Below are 22,510 nucleotides of genomic sequence, written 5' to 3' on the forward strand. Positions count from 1 at the left end.
TTTGCATATTACTGATTTGTAAAATGACATGTATCTTTTGCTCATCTTATTCTTGATTATTTGAAAGGGATCTTTGAAATTGCAGAAAGTTGCACTGCAAGTATGGTTTTTCAGTCTTTTAGTTTTATGTTTCAGCTGAGTGAGTTTGTGTGTGTGTATGTCCAGCCACATATATCCATCTTTCCATTTTCCTTTTTAGCATCAGAATCTGGGTCTCTATGACAGCAATATTAGAGACAAATTTTCTTGGAATATCTAGTGATATGTTGAAATTTTCCTGAATTTGTGATTACACATATTGATTTAAAGTATATAGTATTATTTCATTCTAAGATAATTACTAATTTACTAGAGAAGAATGTCTCAAAAAACATGAATCATTTTACTGTGTGTTAAAACCTAAGCTTTTTATTTCCTATCCCAAAGCTATAATATAGCATTTCATATATTTTTAAGGAAATATATTTTCATTTCCAGAGAAGAAAAGTAAATATCTCTGCAATATCTACTAACTTAGACAATCCTGTGGGAGAGAACCAGAATGCAGTAGATGGTTTTATTCTGTCTCTCTCTATTAATGTCAGTCTCTTCCTGTGCTAATGAACACAAGCTGGGGAAGAAAGAGTGCTGCTGTAGTGACCCCTCAGGAGAGAGGTCTCCAGAGTTGAGTGAAGCCAGTTAGTTTTTACGTTATTTTTATTTTTTCTATTTCTTTCCTCTAGATGGTAGTTCTGGCAATGACATGTACCTTACAAAAGTTCTTATACTAATTTCCCTTAATGCCTTCAAAAGTTGTTATATTACTTTTTGATTAGCTATGTAGATGTCAGAAAAGGTAGCTGTGACAAAACGTCATTAAGGTGACATAGTGTAAATTAATGCAGTTAATGGAGGTGCTCACCACTGACTCAGTGACCCATTATGAGCTCTCATGGAATTAACGAATACCCAGACATCAATCTTTTGAAAAGGGGGGAAGAAAAGAGATGGCAGCTTTAAAACCTTGCAGTGAATTATATTAGAAAAGTGAAAACGTCTGGGTTGGATTTGATTTCACTAGGAAGCCATAAAATGGTATGCTCTCTCAGCGAAATATATTAAGCTGAAATGTCAGATTTGATGCAATAGGTATACAATTATGATAGTGTTAATAGTGGTCTTCTATCATTCTAAGGCATACTTTCAAGTCAATTTCTCAGCAGCTTGAACTTGTCATAGCTTATAAATTAGAAATTGTATTTGAGGATATTTTCTTATTTTTTGACAGAACGCATATAATGCTATTAACTGTACCGTAGGGTTTTAGTATAGCTGTTAAAATAAACTAGAAATCACATTTGCAGACACAAAATGCCTGTTACAATATTCATTTTGCCATTTCTGTAATAATACTCTGCGTCTTTCTGCAGTTTTTCATTTAGAAAATTTTAAACTACTTGGACCCTTTTCCTTAGGAGAAGCTGATTAACGGCAATGTCTCAATGGGAAGAGAGTAAGCAGAACAGCAGTTGTCTTCAGTAGGCAAGCCAGTGTCTAATGTGCCTGTGATAGGAGCACACTCACAAGTTATAATAGTGGCCCTCATTCCTTTTGAATAATACTTAACATTTTTCAAACATGCTTTGTTGTTGGTACAACGATTTGATACAGTCCTCAAATGCAGTCCCTGTTCTTTAAAGGAGGTTCCCAGAGCTCAAGTGACTTATCTGAGCCCACAAGTAGGCAGGTGATAAGGAAGCCAGACCAGCATTTTGTCTTCTCAGTTATTTCCAGTGCTTTGTCCACTGGATGGCAAGCTGTTTTCATTCTCAGCATGACAGTATAATCATATCCAGCCATTTTGACTGTTTTTGAGTAAGTGACTGGTCAAGTAATAGTCTAGTCATTTATTATTGAATAACTAACATAGTATCTTAAAAACAAAACATAGTATCTTAAAAATAATAATAATAATAATTTACATCCTCACAGTTCTGCAGTTGGATCAGGACTCAGCAGATACAGCTTGTCTGGTCTCTGTTGGGTTAGCCAGGCATCCGATCTAGAACTGGAAAATTCAAAATGATTCCATTTACTTGTCTGGCACCTTAGCAAGCTGGCTAGAACAGTGTAGGGCTGACTAGTGCTATTTGTCTTTCCATGGGATTTCTAGCACGATCTTTTAAAATCACAATAGAATGCTATTGTCATGTATAACTAAAACCATACTTTGCCCTGGTAGCTAGCTACCAATATGATAAGAGAGAGAGAGAAAGAGAGAGCTGCAAGACCAATTAATGTCTGCATAGAAGTCACACAGTATTTCCTCCACAGCATTCTTTTGGTCAAAGCAAGTCATAGGACAAGACGGATTGAGGAGGAAGAGAAGGGGACTCCACTTCCTGATGAAACAATCAGCAAAGTCACATTTCAAAAAGACATGGAAGCTAGAGGGATTCTTGTGGCCATCTTTGGAAACAGTCTGTTGTGGTCTTCTATCCTGTCACAATTTGCATCCTTCCTCCATGTAAAATATATTCAACTTTTTCCCCACAAGTTTCATTCCAGTGTTGTATCAGAATCTAGTATGTTATGATCTATGCCAGGTCCGGATGTGGATAAGACACAACCATTCCTAATTTGGAGACCTGGAAACCAAAAAAGAACAAGTACACTCAGCATACAGTCCTAAGACAGCAACAGGGGAATCTCAGTAGACAAGCTGTTCAAAGAGGGGAGATTGTGGAAGGCACCTGCTGATTTGTAGCAATTCTGAAATACAGCTAGGCACATGGGGTCAGCTTCAGAGGCAGAGACTGTACTGGATTAGGGCTTGGTACTGCTATCTGGGCATGGTTCCCCAGTCACTGCTCTCCATGACTCTTAGTTACCTCTGGGTCCTTAAGCTTCGCCCTCTAAATCATTCCCTCTTTCAAAATGAGTAGTTCTTACTTGTAACTGAGTAGCTTTCTCACTTGCTTCTTGACATAGAAAGGTAAGCCAAGGCCTCTTTTACCTAAGTTGGTCCAGAAATTAGAAAAGTAGGTGCCCTTCATGCATACTAAATTATAATTCTCTACTAGAAAAAAAATCATGCAAATCGTTTTGAGACAGGATACTCTCTGTTTCAGGCTATAAATTTGAATATTATTTATAATACTCTTATAATTCTTAGAATCTTTTAGCTATGTAAGTCGGTAAAACACTACCCTAAATTTTGCTGAGATTTTATAAGGGGGATTTTCAGCTACACCATATTCCTTTTTTATTTTTTTTATTTGTTATTTTTAGTCATATATGACAGTAGAATGTATTTTGGCATATCATATGCATAGAGTGTAAATTCCCATTTTTGTGGTTGTACATGATGTGGAATTACATTGGTTGTGCATTCATATATGAACATAGGAAAGTTATGTCTGATTCATTCTATCTTTTCCTCTTCCCCTGTTCTTCATCTTAGCCATAATCTGCTCAAATGCCCTACCTCCAGTGAAGTATTTCCCATTTATTGATTCTTGATTTTACTTCTTGTGTTTAAGGAGTCTTGTTGAGGAATTCGGTTCCTAAACCGACATTATGGAGAATTGGCTTACTTTTTCTTCTAGTAGGCACAGGGCACACCTGTTCTTAAGCTTCACCCTATGGTTTTATTTTATTTGCAACATCTTCAATTGATTCTTGTCCCCAACCTGTATCTTATTTTGAGCATCTTTTGCCATCTGAAGAGATTGTCCTAAGCCCTTGTATTTCCTAATATTATTGCTTCAAAACTTCATAGTTTCTTTCTTATCACATCCTGTCTTTCAATACCATATCCATACACCATTAACAGAAACCACTAGTCACTTTTACCATTCTTCCTGGAAATTTCCTTAGCAGAAAGCACAAGTCTCATTCTTCTTTATGGTTGAATAAAATTCCATTGCATCATCACCATTTTGAAAAAGACACTGACTTTTAAGATTAAGAAACTTGTCCAAGGTAGCAGGAAGTCTGCACTTAAAGTCACATCTCTTTGATTCTGACACACATAAAGTAGCATCAGAAGGTAGAAGAAGGAACCATCCCCAAACTGCTGCGTATCCAGCCTCTTCAACTAATTGACAGCCCAAGATTCTCCTGTTTTAAAAATGCAATGTGAAAAACAGGGCCTTCAATATTTTTATCAGTATTTTATGCCTAAAACTCAAGACACAGTAAACATAGCAATACTTGCTTCATTTTTAATTTCACAAATATTTCTGGAGTATGTATCATGAGTCAGGCACCATTTTTTTAGCAAATGAGTTGCAACAAGTAACAGGTGAACAAAATAGACAATTCATCCTGGAATTTTTATTATTGTGGAACATGTAAACATTCCTAAATACTAAAATAATAATAATTGTCATACAGAAAGCTAAACCAAAGTAAAGTCATGTATGATTGGATTGCTACTTTATTTTTTATTAATTCATATTAATTATATAGAATAATGGGTTTCATTTTGCTATATAACATACTTTGATCATATTCATATTCACCCCCACCCCCCCACCCACCTCCCACCCCCACCCCCTATTTCCCTCCCTTTCTTGCCTCTCCCCCACCCATTTCCTTCCTGAGTTGCTACTTTTAAAATCACAATAGAACTCTATTGTCATGTATAACTAGAAAGAACAAATACATTTTTTCAAAAAATCACAATAGAAGAGAAGGGAACGTAGGCTTAAGGAGTCCCAAGCTTGGTTTCTTAGGGTTTGGGATGTAACTCAGTGGTAGAATGCATGTTCAGCATGTGTGAGGCCCTGGGTTCAATTCCTAGCACCACCTGTCCCCCCCACTCAAAGGAAAGAGAAGGAAGGGAGGAAGGGGAAAGGGGGAAAAAAGGAAAGAGAAGGAAAGGAAGAGAAGGAAGGAAGAGAGAAAAGGAAAAAGTTGATTTTAAAATTGCCAGAAAAATTGTTCCCAAACTCCTGAAGTGACCGAAGTAAGACCTATTTCATTTTAATGTAAACAGTGAAGAAAGAAGAGCACTAAAAGCTGCCCATCACCAAGGAGAACAAAGTGAGGCTGAGAAAGATGTGCCTGGTGGAGATTTAGAACTGCAAGGGATGGGTGCTCCAGAGGAACATCCAGGGAGACTCTGACTGGGGCCAGTTCTTATCTGTATTTAAATTGATCTCTTTAACACTTTAGAACCTTTTTAACACCGATACAATAAGCAAGGTAACATTTTTCAAACTGCAAAAGTTTCCCCTCCAAAAGTGGAGATTTTGTTTCCAGGTTTGTTCTTCTTGTATTTAATAAAGTTCTTCATTGCCTCTTCTCGTATCTTGAGGCATTCTTCCAGCCATACACACTTTCCCCAGAAGAGTTCTGGTGATATTAAAATAACTTCATCTAATATCTTCAGCAGTTTAATATTTAATGAGCACCTTCTACGTGGGAAATAGAGCACCAGGAGCTGGGAAGGATTCAACAAAATACAAACCTCACAAAATAAGGCTTGGAATTTTGCTTTTGTCTGAAATATTATTGATATTAAATCCTATGTTTTTGTGCCTTCATGAATTTAACATAATGTCATTCAGTAAAACTATATTATAGTTTTAAGTAGGTTTATAAGGTTTATATTAAGTAGGTTAATAATAAACACCTGATCCTGCAACACAGGAAAGAATGGGAAATACTAAGTGAAAAATATACAGTACCAAGTTGGTAGAAGATAAATTGAGACTCTTTGGGCTGTTTAAATGAACTAAATCCATGCTATGGATGTATATCCTTCTCTGTCCTCCAGAAAGCCTATTGCCTCTTTTTATCATAGGACATGAGCACAGATAACTGAAGAAAGGCAATAAGGACAATCCCTGACTTATGTGAGTCTATTACGTATAGTTCCCCTCCAAGTTAAGCAGCAGCTTGAGTGTACCTGTCTTTCCCCCTTTTGTCCCTTTCGGGATGTTAATGTAATTCAGCGTCATATTAAGAGTCGGTCATGTGCAAAAGTCATTGGTCTTTGCCTTCTCTATACAATTTACTAATTTTCTCTGAAGAGTGGGAGTAAGATCAGAAGAAAACTTTGTTTTATATGAATACTTTGAAATTATAAGATGATAATTATGCATTTCTTATTGGGTACAAATACCTCAGGAAAGAGTGATTTCTTACTTCTACCTTCTAATCAGTGATCATACACTTTTACCAGATTGCTCCTTCAGTGACTGACTTACACTGCCACGCTTGCCCTGCTGGGAAATCAAGCACATTATAATCGTTGCTGATAGAGTATTGCTGAAGCACACTTTAACCCCTGTCCTATTCTTCAATTAAGCCCTCTCATTATTGGCAATAAGCAGGTTTGTTTACCTTATAGCTTTTCTTTAAGCCCCTTCTCCCTTCCCCTTCCACATTCAGGCCATTGAAAATGTTCTTCACTTATATTAATTTCACTGTACCCCCTTTTCCACACAGTTCATTGTGGTGTGGACATCTCCTACATAGTTGATCCTGAGCATATATTTTCCCCTCAGCATGAGCCATCTAATTCCCTCACTTTCTGGGAATGCTGGGGCCCCTGACCTTCTCCATCCCCCCTGGCTGACTGGTAGCTCTGTTGTAGATCCTTGCCCCTTGACAGAGAGCACATATATCCTCTAACTCCACACCTCACAGCAGCCCCTCTCCCTTCCCTCTTCCCCACAGAGACAGTCTCCCTCCTTTTCAGTACACCTTCTACTTTGTCACCCAGTGTCTTCTTGTAAAACAATAACTTCTTTAAAATGTTGGTTGTCTGTAAGATGAAATACAAATAGCCTAGCCTTTACAAAACTTCCTCATCATCTTCCCTAAAACTCCTACCATCTCCTCTCCTCGTCCAGATCGACCCACCCATATTTCCTATCCTCCACTCTACTCAATTTCTTACCACTCCTCGATGGTGCTCCCTGAGAGTCCCCTGTGCCTCTTCCCCTGATCTCATCTTAGCCATGATCTGCTCAAATGACTCAATTGGTTCCCTGCTCCTCTTTGCCTACTCCTTCCACAGCTGTTATTGCTGTACATTATAACCACCTATTTATACATCACCCCTTTATGCTTTGAGTTACCTGATATGAGGGCCATCACTTATCCATTTTTGTTTTGAGTACCCTTCACAGTGTCTGGAACTCAAACCTTTTCTTTGTGAATAAGTAAATGAAAGGGAATTTGTGTAAAAGATTTTAGAAAGATTTCTATTTAAATATTTTATTTAGAAGAAAATTCTGATTCTTAAAATACTAGTCTCCATTTATCCAGAAAACCTGTTTATATAAACCTGTTTATGATACCACAATGCTAGACAAAATAAACACAATTATACTTTTCTTATGGTTCACAATTATGGTAAGAAGGGATCATGATCAAATTCACACAGAACATTACTGATGTAAGTACCCACTTGTACTGTAACATATATGTTGGTTTTAATGGGAGAACCCATGGGGGAAAAACTTTCTTTTGTGTTTTTCTTAGAAAATTGAGGACGCAATTTATTTGAAGGTCTCAGTGCCTGGTGTTTTTAATTTTTTTTTTCTGTACATCCCTAGAGAAGACCACAGTGAGATTCAATTTCAGGTGCTATGCCCATCAGTGTTGATCAGATTACATGAATAAATGCTGTATGCTTTTCACAGTGCAATTGAAAGTTAATTTAACCCTTATCTTGACATTTTAAAAAAGATTATATTGATGGTGTACATAAAAACTACAGTTGTTTTATTTTGTTTTTCATTTTATCCTACTTACATAAAAGTAAAAAATTTTAGGGTCTTAGAATCATTTTTTTTTCTATATCAGATTTTTTTATAAGGTAACATAAAACCTCATTTAGATATAATGAACCACACATAAGTTATCTTTGCATCCAATTTTTAATAACCTACATTCCAGTGGCATACACTAAATCTTTAAAACTGATTACAATATTACATATCATCTCTTCACTACCTTCAGTGATATGTATAAGTAACTACTTTATTTGGGGTTAGGGTATAGCTCAGTGGCAAAGCATTTGCCTAGTATGTGCAAGAACCTTGGGTTTCATCCCCAGCACTGCAGAAAGAAAGAAAAGAAAGAATTTGGTCAAGTCAAAAAATAAAGCTATGAATCTCCTTATAAACATCATGTCTAGTAATTACCAGTGTGGTTTAAAAAATTAAAAAGTAGAAAATATTGTGTGATTCTTTTAACTTGGGGATAATTCATTAAGACTTAAAAGTTGTTTAAGTACCTACACTGGTCAATGTAGCTTTACATATTTGTTCACTAATGTCTTATGAACCATTATTAATTTATATGCCTGTTTCTCTTAATTAATTTGTGACAAAATAAAATTGAAAATGGGTGATATTTTAAAATATTGCACATTATAATCAAAAGTTATTCAAGAGAAATGTTTAATATTCTCAGACTCTTAAATAAAATGAAGACATAAGGACTAAAATCTTGCCATTAGGTAAAGAAAGTATTTAATTCCATTTATAGTTAGTAAGTGATAAGGTAATAGATTTCTTAAATTGCTTTTTATACAATGGTTTAATATGCTATATTTTTTAATCCTGGCAGGAACTAATTCCAGAGTTCTACTACCTACCAGAAATGTTTGTCAACAGTAATGGATATAATCTTGGTGTCAGAGAAGATGAAGTAGTGGTAAATGATGTTGATCTTCCCCCTTGGGCAAAAAAACCTGAAGACTTTGTACGGATCAACAGGATGGTAAGAGGTTTGGGTTTTGTTTGAGCAATCATCAGGAAGTTAAAATATTCCATAGTTTTGTTTGTAACTATTACAGATGCCACTTAACATCTAAAATTTAAGATTAGAATTAAAAAAAATAAAGCAAGCAAACATATTACTGTGGTCTTCTGACAGTGTTCTTTGTTGTTGAGTGGATTTCCTTTCATGAGAACTAATCAAGGAATGGCAATTCAGTTATATTTACTCCCTTAGGAGAATGCAATCAGATGAACATCTGTTGACTAATATTACATATTACAGAGTTCTTAAAATACATGCCCATTCCTCATTTTCATCTACTGTAGCCAGCATACCCATACATTTTCTCACATGTAAAAATATTTAAAACAAGAAAAATTACATTTGGAGCATATTTATATATAGGAAATTTAAGCTGTGAAACACATACCTTATGATGTAATATGCTTGGCTGTAAGAGAACACCCATCTCATAAACATTCTTTTTACTCTGTATGACAGATGTCTGGGTGTTCAAATAAGAAATGTGTAAATAGAATGTTTGCATGTGGAAATTTTATAGATTTCAATATATTTTTACCCAGTGTGGTTATGGTACATGGAAACGAGCCACTTAAAAAACACCCCCTCTCCTGTACTTTTATTCATGGTCATTTGAGGAATTATACCAGTAAAACCAATGACCTAAAATATGTCTTTAATCCTATTTCACTCCCAAGTTTTTCCAACTGTCTCATAAATCCATTTTATTTTGTTTTTATAGTTTATTTTGATTCAGAATTGAAATATGTTTAACATATTGTAATCGGACTCACATAGCCTTAATCCCTTTTTGTAAGTGCTTTATTGAAATAATTCACATACCATATAATCTACCCACCGAAAAAAATCAATGGATTTTAACCCATTCACAGAGTTGTACAACCCTTACCACAGCAATTTTAGAGCATTGTAATCACTCCATAAAGAAACTTCAGATCTGTTAGCATCTCACCCTGTTCTCTCTAACTTCCTCATCCCCTCAGGCAGCCCTAAGCAACTACTAATCTACTTTCTATCTCTACTTTCTTTCAATCTCTATGCCTTTTCTGGACATTTTACATTAACAGAATTATACATATGTATTCTCTGCCCCCTTCTCCAACATTATATCACATTTTTTGTACTTTATTGTTGGTCATATTTTCCTTTCTATTTTGAAGCTCTATTTTCTGTATCTAAGAAATATTCTACTTTTAATATACTTTATTTTACAAAGTTGTTGCTGATATAAATAGCCCCGTCTTTAAAAGTACCATATGGGGCTGGGGATGTGGCTCAAGCGGTAGCGCGCTGGCCTGGCATGCGTGCGGCCCGGGTTCGATCCTCAGCACCACATACCAACAAAGATGTTGTGTCCGCCAAAAACTAACTAACTAAATAAATATTTTTTAAAAAATAAATAAATAAATAAAAGTACCATATCTACAGTTTGGTCTCCCCATTTTGAGGTAATCTCATGTATTGCATAAATTTTATGTATATTCCCTCTCACTTCTCAATCTGTAAATTGGCACTTTCAGATATTTGGAGTTATTTCACACTGTCTGCTTGAACAATAGATTATTGCTTCAATTTATGTGTTTAATATGAAGGATTTATACTTCAGTAACTCATACTTCTAAAAATCTCTATTTTCTATTAGAATTGGGGTCATATGCTACCACATTATCCTTTCATACTTGAATATTTGCTATAATAGCCATGTAAGGGTACCAGATCTACCAATTCAACCCTAGATCCCAGAACTCCAGAGCCCAGAATTGTGCCTGTTTTACATAACAGTTGATTAGTAAACATTTGCTGAGTGTGTAAGTCAGCTTTTGTCTCTGTGATCAAATACTTGACAGGAACAACTTAGAGAAGGGAAGATTTAGTTTAGCTCACCATTTCAGAGGAGTCAGTCAATGGTGTCCAGTTGCATCCCTCTGGGCTTAAGGTGAGACAGAACACCATGTCAGGATGGCATAGCAGAGGAAAACTGCTCACTAAGCAACAGAGAGAAGGAAAAAGGGTTAGGAGACATGATAAACCTTTTTTAGGACTTATACTAGTATCCCAGAATAGTTTAGCCTTCCTCCAACTGTCTTACCTCCTCCATTCAGCTATTGAATCCTTTTGATCAGTGGTGAAATCAGGTGCCTCATGACCCAATTATTGTCTAAAAGCTCCACCTCCGAGTATTTCTGCACTGGGGACCAAGCTTTCAACATGTGAGTTTTTGTTGGATAGTCCAGATCCAAACTGTAACATTGAGTGAATGAATGAGTCATGTTGGTAATAATCTCATATGTGTCAGTATATAGAACAGTTTGGTCCAAATCAGTCAAAATGAATGAATCCTCCTCATCATCCTCTATGCCTATAGCTCACTTTCTTCTCCGCTTTTTAATCTATTCATTAATTTACTTGAATAATAAAAATAGCAAATCAAGGCTTTAAGGCAAAATTGACATTCAGCAACCAGTCCTGGAAAAGCTGCATATCTGTATGTAAAAAAGGGATGGATACCTTTGTCCTTCCCTCACTCCGTATAAAAAAAATTAACTCAAAATGGATCATTGGACCTAAATATAAAACCTAAGTCTATAAAACTTCTAGAAGAAAACACAGAGGAGATAGTCTTTGTGACCTTGTATATCCTTAGGCAAAGATGTCTTAGATATGACAAGAAAATATAAGTCATAAATGAAAACATTGATAAATGGACTTTATTAAAATTTTTTCTTTGTAAAATGCTACTTAAAAGCATTGAAAGATATACCAGAGACTAGGAAAATATTTTTAAAAACACATCCAATAAAAGACTAAATCTAACATATATGAAGAGCATTTATTATATATAAAATCAAAAATAAAATAATCATTAGAAAAATAGTTTTTATAAAAGGAAAATATCTTTAACAAAAGGATGTACAGAGGACAGATAAGCACATGAAAGGATGTGCCATATCAAAAACTAATCCAAAAATAAAATCAATTAATCTAATTAAAATCACAGTGAGATACCACTACATATTAGCATGGTTTAAAAAAAAAAAAAAAGCACTTGACATTGCAAGCACTGGTGAAGATGCACAGCAACAGAGACACACAGACCTTGCTGGCAGAAAACAGTTTGATAGTTTCTTGTAAAAAATACTTACCATATAACCCATAATCCCTCTACTCAGTATTGCCCCAAGAGAAAATGAAAATTTACTATATTCTAAAAGTGGATGAAAGTTTATAGTGGCTTATTCATTTTCATCAGAACCCAAAATCTACTTAGATGTTCCTCACCTGGTAAATGAATAAACAAACTGTGGGACAGCCATGTAATGGGGCATGAGCTAGCAACAAAAAGGAACAAATTGCTGATAAAAGTAACAGTCATTCTCTTGCTGTTGTAGTATGATGTCAGGATTTTTTTTTTAGAGATAGAGAGAGAGAGAGAATTTTTTAATATTTATTTTTCAGTTTTCGGCGGACACAACATCTTTATTTGTATGTGGTCCTGAGGATCAAACCCAGTGCCGCACGCATGCTAGGCGAGCACGCTACCACTTGAGCCACATCCCCAGCCCATGTCAGGATATTTTTAACAACTGTATTAAGATAGCATTCATATCACAAAATTCACTTGTTTTCAATATACAATTTAATTACTTTTCAGTAATTTTGTAGAGATGTAAGACTATCACCACAGCCTAATTTTACAGTATCCCATCACCCCAAAGCAATCTCACACCCAACTCCAACTGCAAGCAACCAGTAATCTACTGTGAATATTTCATACAAAAAGAACCAGACAATGTCTTCCTTTTGGTTTGGCTTCTTTCACTGAGCATAGTCTTTGAGACCCATCCATCTTATATCATGTATCAGTTCTTTGTTCTACTTTTTGTGCAATAGTATTTCATTGTAGGGAATATCACATATTGTAATTCATTCATTAGTAGATGAACATTTGAGTTGTTTCCTCTTTGGAGCTATTATGATTAATGCTGCTATGAACATTCACATAAAAGTTTCTGTATGAATACAGGTTTTCATTTATTTGGTGTATATGGAATGGAATGGAATAGCTGACTCATGTAGTACATTTAACTATTTAGGAAACCACCAAAGTGTTTTCCAAAGTAACTGTTACTTTATATGCCCATGTACAGTGTATGACCATTCTAGTTCATCCATATTCTCACCATCACTTGTTATTACCTAAATATTTTTATTACCGCCATTCTGGTGGACATGAAATAATATCTTATTACAATTTTAATTTACATTTCTCTAATGACAATGATGTTGAGCATCTCTTCATGTTTTAATTAGATGCTAGAACATTTTAGATATATCTTAATAAAGCAATAAGAAGTGATTTATTATAGACACAACCTGTGTTCTTCATTAATCAAAGAAGATTATGTGCTCAAAGAATTAATAATTTTATTACTGATAAACCTAATTGAAATAGAAAAGGCAGTCATGCTTCTACAAACCAAGCCCCAGGGCAGCATCATACACAGATTTTTTTTAATGTAGAAACATTTATTAATTATTATGGATGAGAAAACATTATAAAATTAGTATTGGCATAAAGTAAATAAGAAAGACCATAATCTTGACTATATCTGTAGAAAAAATTACAATGTTTCATTGAACATGTTGGATGTGAATGCAATCCAACTATATAAAATTGCCAAATAAATGATGTTTCTGGGTTTTCTATAAGTGAGATTTTTAAAATAACTTCTTAAAATTGATTTAATTTTATGTGGTGCTGAGGATTGAAGTCAGTGCCTCACACGTGCTAGGCAAGCACTCTACCACTGAGCTACAACCCTAGCCCCAAGTGAGATCTTTTTGAAGCACTATTATGATTATCTTTCTAAAGTTGATCACCTGGTTCCTTACCCTCGTATACAATGGATAAAACTGAATTCTTCTCTTAAATCAAGTTTATTATCCTAAATACCTATTATTATTTTATAAAGTGATAGAACTTCAGATCTATTTTTCTTTTTCAGATTGTCAGTATCCCCGTAGCTCCATTTAACAACATACTGGTTATAGTTTGCTGCTTATGAGTTCTTCCAAGCTATAAAACCAAATAACTCTACTTATCAGTGCTTTATGATGAAGAATCAGTCAATTGCTGAGCAAGGCCCTAGAGGAAATGTTAACTTTTTAACTCTGCTAGAAAGTGACTTTAGCTTCTACCTGGGTTTCATTTGACCATTGTCTGATGGATTCCAGGTTTGGGAATTACGTACTGAAAGACGAAGTGACAAAACTCTGCCTTTAGTAAATGAAATGTTTCCACAGACAGTATGTAGCTTACACCTCTTCTTACCTACAGCCAGCTGGCTCCCTGGCGCAGCTGCTGACAATTGTTTTTCTATTTCCCTCAATCCAAGACTTGCTGCTGACAACTGCTGCAAATCAGGATGGACACCTTAATCTTAGTCACTTTATGTCATACCACAGTGGTTGTCTCAAGTCATCTCAACATAAAAGTTGACCAAGATAAAATAATGACAATAGTGCTTATTGCTAGGCCATTTTTGATTTTTAATTCTTTGCCAGACACTGTGCCAGAACATTGGTGCATCATTATTATAATCCTCAAAAAAACCTTCTGACGAAAATATAACCTGAAACCCAGTGAGGTAATTTAACTTACCACATTCCATCTACTTAGCAAAGCAGCAGTGTTCTTATACACTATCTCCAGGAGAAATAAGTAGTGGCCAGAGTAGCTGTAGAGATAGAGGGCGAAAGAGAAGGGAAGGAAGCCAGAAGCTAGTTCCATGGGGTGAATGGAAGAAAAGAGAGATGAGTGGGAAGTGGCCCTAGACCAATAGCATGGTCCAACACCTGGGGCTCTTCACACCTGACAAGTGGCCCCCATTTTTACCTTTGTCATCTGCTAGCTTCACACTGTTAGATTTCCTTTCACAGCTAGGAAAATCTTGGCTTCTAGTTTAGTGAGTGAAAAGTGTGAGAGGAGGGGTGTTTCCTTGACTTTTACAAATGGAGGAATCACAGGATTTTACAGCTGAAAGGGACCTTTTACTTGAATGAGGAGGCTGAAGCCCAGAAAGCCAAAGTGGCTGGTGGATGGTCTGAACCCAGATGCTTTCTAGCTGGCTGCGCCTGGCATCGCAGATTGCAACTGTGAATGCAGCATTCCCCAGACCCACATGTAGCTTTTAAAACTTCACCTGCATTTTCAATTACTTACAGCTTTATAGATTGACTTGAAAACCAATCCATTTGAGTAATACCATTTCTACTACAATACGTGTTTCAATCACCAAGTTATAAGGGAACTTTGGAATAGAACCTGTTTGACATTTGCAAACCATCTGTGGGCATGGATGTGTTCCAGACACCTAATTGTGACCCAGACTTACAATTTGGTTTTCATTAATGGCTCTCTGCATATCTCATTACTCATATGAGCACCACATAGGTTCATCAAAATCCCTTTAAAACACCTGATTCCCACCAAACAGTTTCATATCGTTTGGATTTTAATAAGAGAATTAATAGATTATTTGTCAAAAGGAACATCCTAAGAAATGATATAACACCATTAAGACAGTTTAAGCTTTCAATAGTTTTTCCCTCTTACTTTAATAGAGTAAAATCATGTACATAAAATTTGAATAACAAATTATTTTTATTTATAATTGCTGCAGGTACTTCAATTGTAATTAAATCAAATAGAACAATTTAGTCCTGATACTAACATTACCAATTCAAGAACTGACTCATGTTATACTTCGTACCTGCGTATCTTATCTTTTTAACAGCTGAAGTACTGCTGAGCAGATTTTAAGCAAAGCAAAATGACATGCTTCTCAAACATAAGCCTTGCTATATAGTTTCCTAAACATGCCTATTTCTCAAGTCAGGCATCCGAAATGTACTAGCAACTGTAACGACAACATATGACTGGGAGAAGTTACAGTCACTTCAAGGTTTGTTCTCACATATTCAAAAGAATTAAGTTTCACAACTGACTAAATTATTAGAGATGGTGCAGGCACAATGGCACATGCCTGTAATCCCAAAGGTTCCAGAGGCTGAGGCAGAAGGATCACAAGTTCAAAGCCAGCCTCAGCAATTTAGATCGGAGCTTGTTAATATCTGAAAATTATAAAGTATTTTCTGAAATAAATAATGCATTTTTATTGTAAGTAATGAGTTCCAACTTGTATTCATGAAGAAATGGAAGAAGCAGAGCATGAGGTTCTTCTCTGTCCTAAACCAAATTCCTGTTATTAGTGAAATCTGGAAAGACTTGTGAAGTAATCTTTACTACATGGAGTAGAAGACTTTAAAAATAAATATTTGTGTAAGTTGTGTCAATAAATATTTAACTCCCTCAGTATTTGCTCTCTCCATCACCCAGAAGCAGTACCAGGTTAAATGAATCATCTGCAGGAAGTGCCTAGCACTTAATGGGTACTTGAGAAGTGTTTCTTCTTTCTGTGTTCTTCTCTTAGATCTTACTTGAAGGGACCCTACAGAACAGAAAGGGAAACTCCCACATGTACTAGCAGCCAGTAAGGTAGTCATTGTTTGTTTGGAATTACAGCAAAAGAGAAAACCCAAAGTGCTGCCTCTAGGAACAGTTTCAAGCGTAGAGATACGAGAAGATGTCACATCAGACGTGCTGTGTCTCTGCAGCTGCTCCTCAGTGTTACTTTACTGCTTTTCTCCAACTCCACATTCTCCTTCAGAGTATCTTTTCATTTTCCTCTGCTCTAGCTCGTGATCAGTTTTCTCACCCTATGATGGTATGGTTATACTGATCTCATGCAGAAACTGTGTCAGACATCTGTGTTAAAACTAGTAAATCCAACCAGTGATCTACATATTTTCAATTTTTGCTGAAGTGATATATATTTTATGTATATTTCTATAATATACAAAGCTTAGACACTAGTATAAAATATAGAAGCATTTAACACTTCTTAATAGATTTCATGAATACAACCACCATTTTTTAATATTGTTTTATAACATTAAAAGTTTCCAACTTTATACTGACTGGGTAGTTCATATAGGATTTAGTTCTCATGAATAGGTTTAGAGAAAATTTGCTCTAGTATATTTATAATTTGGACTGGGATTATCTTCAGTTATTTGAAGGAGTTCTTTGTAATGAGCCTAAAGTATAAAATGAAAATGTCATATATCCCAAAGAAATGACATTCACAGTAGTAAAAAGCCTTTATCTCTTTGTGTGGATTAGTATTCTGTATCCATGAGCATTTCCTCCTCCTTCTTTTAAGCTGTCATTAAGAAATCCAAGGCAAAGAAGACAAAATAATATTATGAAAGGGATGGTATCATTGATTATTAAATGCTCAGCTTCATTATACTGTGCTGCATCAAACAGGTATTCGATACATTGGTAGTAGCAGCCACTGCTTGTCTGTGAACTGATTTTACTTCCTTATTTTAAGCAATGAAACAGTATTTTGATTTTTTTTAATGATGCATTTCTTTTAATCCATTGTCATTGTTAATGTTGTTGTTGAAGTTATGGACAGTAACATATATAGTTGGTTGGAATTATTTATGCTTTATAAATACATAAGAAGAATTTTTGTTTCATTGAGAAGCTATGAAATTGAAAATGTGGTCTCATTAAAAAACCCAGAAAAGTGATATGGTCACTTTTAGTATACTATATTTATTTTAATAACTTCTAAATGCAATGAGTTTATACATCAAGAATTGGTTTAATTTATCCACACAAAGCTAGACTGATTACAACTGACTTACTCATGAAACATTAATAAAGCATTGTGTTCAGTTCTAACATGATTATAATCTGACCTCCTGACAAAGGACTGAAATAGAAAATATCTCAGATAACATTATCCTAATGCTGGGTTCATCAATCATAATCTACCCTTTTTAAAATTTGTTTTAGCAAAAGGCCTCTCATGGATGTGCACTGATAATCTTATTCAGCCTTCAGCCCAGCACTTGCCGTTAGGCCAAGTGCAAAGTGTTTACAGACTGCAGCACATGCACAGAGTATTGAGGCAAGAAAACTGATTCTCAGTGTTTTTGCTTTAAGTATTATGTACTTCATGAAATTTTTATATTTCAAAGAAAAAGTTTTTTGCCATAGATAAAATTTTGAAATTTGGAATATATTCTACTGTTTTAAAAAACCCACCTTGTTTAAAAAAGAACACTGATATTGTTCTTACAATTCAACAGATAACTATTGAGTGTTCCAGGCACCCTTTTTCATGTTTGCAATACATCAGTGAACAGACAAGGAAACCTGCCCACACTCAGTTTAGTTTCAATCAAGAGATACAATAAACAATAAATAAATAACTAAAATATCTAGTACCTTAGAAAGTGATCAATGAGCCTGGCATGCTGGCACATGCCTAAATCCCAGCATCTAGGGAGGCTGAGGCAGGAGGATCACAAATCCAAAGCCAGCCTAAGCAACTTAGCAAGGCCCTAATCAACTTAGTGAGACCCTGTTTCAAAATAAAAAGGGCTGGGATGTGGCTCAGTGGTTGAGTGCCTCTGGACTGAATCTCCGGTACCAAAAAGAAAAAGGAAAGAAAGAAAGTGACTAATGCTATGGTTAAAAAGAAGTACTGCACGATAAAGGGATCAGGAATATGGGGACAGGGGTAGCATTGCTTCCTTTGAAGATGAGATTTGAGCAAAGACCTGAAGAAGGTGAGGGAGTGAGCCAAGTGACTCTGTTGGGGAGAGAACACTGCAGGCAGAGGGAACAGCTGGAGCCAAGTCCCTGTGGTAGGAATGTGGTTGACAAGGAGGCCAGTGGGTCAGGGTGCAGTGAGCAAATGGGCACATAGCACAATAACAGGGGCTCATCGCATGACTTGAAGGCCATCATAAGCACTTCACCTTTTTACCCTGAGTAAAGTGAAGAGTCATCACAGTGGTTTGAAGAGAAGAGTGACATGATCATACCTTTGTTTTGAAAGGATAGCTTTGGCTGCAGTGTTGGGAATGAATGGTCAAGGCACAGGGGTAGACTCAGAATCTGTGAGAAGGTATTGTTAGGTCTGATGGTAGCAGCGAAGGACATAAGAAATTCATCCATTCTGGGCGTATTGTAAAGTCCAAGCTTACAAGTCTCCCTCTGTGACTTCCCACCAGTGACTTCCCCTTCAGATCTCTCTCATTTTACAGAGGCAAGGTAAAGAGTGGGAGATGAGTGTGCATTGGCAAGGTTAGCACAGCAGAGGTAGACACCCCACGCTTTGGCAAGTTCTGGTAGAGTGAGGGTGTAGAGGGTCAGTGCCTGTTGTCAACTTAGCACTTTGGCAGAAGTTCTAAGCAGAAGGAAGAGATAATGAAATATGCTTACCCCCAGCAGACTCTGATCTTTTTGAGAACTTTGGAATGTTTATTTATGTGTACATCCTCTAAGGCAAATGTCTGACATATGGTAGGTGCTCAGTAATTTGGCACAGAAGAAATATTAGACTACATTCACCTAGCTTATTTGAATTATAATGAACTGTGCTCCCAGAGATCAGAGGTTTTGTCTGATCATATCATATTATTCTCAGGATCTAGAGCACTGCCTGGCACTGAATGGCACTGCCATTTTCATGTTGGGTGGATGGATGAGTGGATGGATGGATGGTGGTTTCCTGTATTTGAAATTCTCTTCTCCCAGGTGTCCCTACAGTTTATTTCCTCATAGACACATAGCAATGGAAACATGATTTCCTGATTTTCACCTTGAATATATGCAACTCTATTTAGAGAATCATTTATTACCAAGAGCAGAATTTTGAGATTATAAGATAAAAGAAGGAGATTGCCCTAGTGTATAAGAGGTAGGAATTCAACTGTATTAAATAAAAGAATTCAGGAGTAATATTCTCTCCTCACAGTTAATGAGTAGCCTATTTTCCTTTTTATAAGTTTCAGAGAGGCTTTTTCCCAAACCTATTAGAGAAAGAATTCTCTACCATCTAATACCCAGGGGACAAAATGGAAATTAGAATTAGGTAAGTATTATCCATCTAAGAGATATCCTCCCTGGTTTTAGTATCTGTCTTTATTTCCTTCCTCCCAGATCCCCAGGGTAGAGTTATGGATTGGGAATTGGTTTATCTGGGCTTAAAGCAATTGCTTTTGCCTTTAGATACGCAAGTAGATGGTAAAGAAAGCTATTAAGACTATTATAACACTAATAGCTTAGTAATCAAGTATTTCTTTATATTTTTTACAGTTGGTATAGTACTAAAAATCTCTCATTTCAAAGTCCAGAGTGGGTTCATTCCTGAAAACACAGTACTAAAATGAACAAACAAGCAGATGTCATGTATTTAGTAAAAGATTAGTACTATTTATACTGCAGTAAAGAGCCCTAGTGTCCTTTAGCTTTAGGTGGGTGATTGTGCTTCAATTATGTGATAGTTAATATTCAATTTTTAGATATGCATTTAGCTTTGAACTAGATTTAGCTTTTAAATATTCTAAACTGAATTTTCTTTTTTTAAATAGCAAGACATAGAATCTGTAACTTTATCTGTTTAGCCTCCTACCTCCTTGTTTCTTTCTTAATTAATTTTATAACCAAAGAGGAAAAAAACATGCAAAATTATTTAACTGAAACTATCAGAAAAAAAAACATGCAAAATTATTTAACTGCAACTATTACCATGCTGTCTCTCTAATGTTTGAACTAGAATAGGGTAAATTACTGCAGATGTAATATTGTTAAGTTTAGTTAAAGATTATTATGAACATGTATGAACCAATTAGTTTTAAAACTTGAGTTGAATAACAACTGAGTAAAATATTAAATTGTCAACACTGAGACTTATAAGCCTAAATAAATTTCATAAAATTTTTCCATACCACCAGAAAATTCAATAGTCATATTATTTTTAGGTGAATTGTAACAAATTTTCAAGAGAAAATAAATTCATTTCTTATGTAAGTTGGAGATTAGCGGGATCTTGATTCCAAAAGTAGTTAAAAGGAGAAAAAAAGAAATGAAATCTATTTCATGTATTGCCATAATGCAAATTCTAAGTAAAATAGCATCAGTATATTAAGAGAGAGAGAGGAAGAGAAAGAGAAAGAGAAAGAGAGAGATTGTGTGTGTGTGTGTGTGTGTTTGCATCAGGACTAAATAGGTTTTAACCTTAAGATCAGGAAAAAGACAAGGCTATCCCATATCACCATTGCTATTATAAATAGTTGCTGAGATTTAAAACAATTCTAGAAGAAAAACTAAAGTTATAAACATAAGCAATAACAGTTTCCAGAAATAATTTCAACTTATAGAAATCAGTAGCATTTTTTCTACATTATAAATAACCAAGTATAAAATATAATTTTTAAAATAAATCAAAATTTGGGGCTGGAGTTGTAGCTCAGTGGTAGAGTACTCTCCTAGTACATGCTAAACCCTGGGTTCAATCCTCAGCACCACATAAAAATAAATAAAGATATTGTGTCCAACTATACCTAAAAAATAAATATTTAAAAATAAATAAAAATTTATCAACTATCTGGGAATACACTAAAAACAACAATAATCAATTTTTCTTGAGAAACTTTCAATTTTTAACTCTACTATAGGGTTTAGGGATTGATATATATATAAGTAAAGACATATTGGGACCTTGGATGGGAAAACCTAATCTCAGTATTCCCAACTTAATTTATTAATTGGTTGGCACACCAACAAAATTATTTTATATATCTATACATTTGATTATTAAAGTTATAGGAAAGAATAAGGCCCATGAACAACCTAGTTAATCCTGGAAAAGGAAGAATAAAATGTGCCAGCTATTATGATATATAAGAAATAAAAATAATTAAGATATGAAATGAGTATAGAAAATTGAACACACACACATCTAGATAGAGTAAAAAATACATAGAAGAGGGGGTGGATTGTGGCTCAGTGGCAGAGCACTTGCCTAGCATGTGCAAGGCCCTGGGTTCAATCCTCAGCACCACATAAAAATAAAATAAAGATATTGTGTCCAACTATAACTAAAAAATAAATTAAAATACATAGAAGAGTAAAAGATAAGAAAGAAAGCAATGAAGGAGGAAGTGAAGGATGGATGGATTAGAACTGAGCTTTTGTGAGATAATTATATTATCTGTGAATATTAGTTTTGGATCATCATTTCAAACATATACACTAAAGATGATACCATGATACCACACATCTCTGAAGAAAGGAATGTGTATTTGATAGATGGTATTAGAAAAAATGACTCACTGTAACAGAATTATACTGGGTGCGTTTTTAATGAATGAAAGTAGAGTTTAGGTGGATCAAAGACTAAAATGTGAATAACAAAACCATAAAAATAAACCTGACTGATGGAAATCTAACCTTGTAACATCAAAACAAACTCTTAGAGTATGACATTTTTAAAATAATGTAATTATTTCAAATTAGGAATTTCTATTCAGCAAAGAATATGGATAGTTAATAAACATGTGACACATAGAAAATGCATTTGAAGTGTTTTAAATCAGTAAGGGACTAAAATATACAAAAAAATATTTTGCAAATTGACAACATAAAGACAGAAATCTCCACTTTAAAAATGAGCCAAAGGTAATGAAAAGAAAATGTGTAGAAGAGAAAACTCAGAAGATCAACAAGCATAATAAAATTATGTCAAATTTGTTAGTAATCAGAGGAACACATATTAAAATAACAATGAGATAATATTTTGTATCTATTACATCA

The 22,510-nt window shown here is 35.0% G+C and overlaps 1 protein-coding gene across 13 annotated transcripts in view; it reads left to right on the plus strand.

Moving 5' to 3' along the window:
- Nucleotides 1–22,510, plus strand: part of Nbea (neurobeachin) — a 646,499-nt gene that overhangs the window by 578,429 nt on the left and 45,560 nt on the right. For all 13 annotated transcript variants that reach the window (XM_048800828.1, XM_048800832.1, XM_048800829.1 and 10 more), the window contains one exon: nucleotides 8,572–8,724. In XM_048800828.1, the coding sequence (XP_048656785.1) occupies nucleotides 8,572–8,724 (153 nt within the window). The remainder of the gene's footprint in view (nucleotides 1–8,571; nucleotides 8,725–22,510) is intronic.

This window comes from Marmota marmota, unplaced genomic scaffold (assembly GCF_001458135.2).
Source record: "Marmota marmota marmota unplaced genomic scaffold, marMar, whole genome shotgun sequence".
In the NCBI taxonomy this organism is placed as follows: domain Eukaryota; kingdom Metazoa; phylum Chordata; class Mammalia; order Rodentia; family Sciuridae; genus Marmota; species Marmota marmota.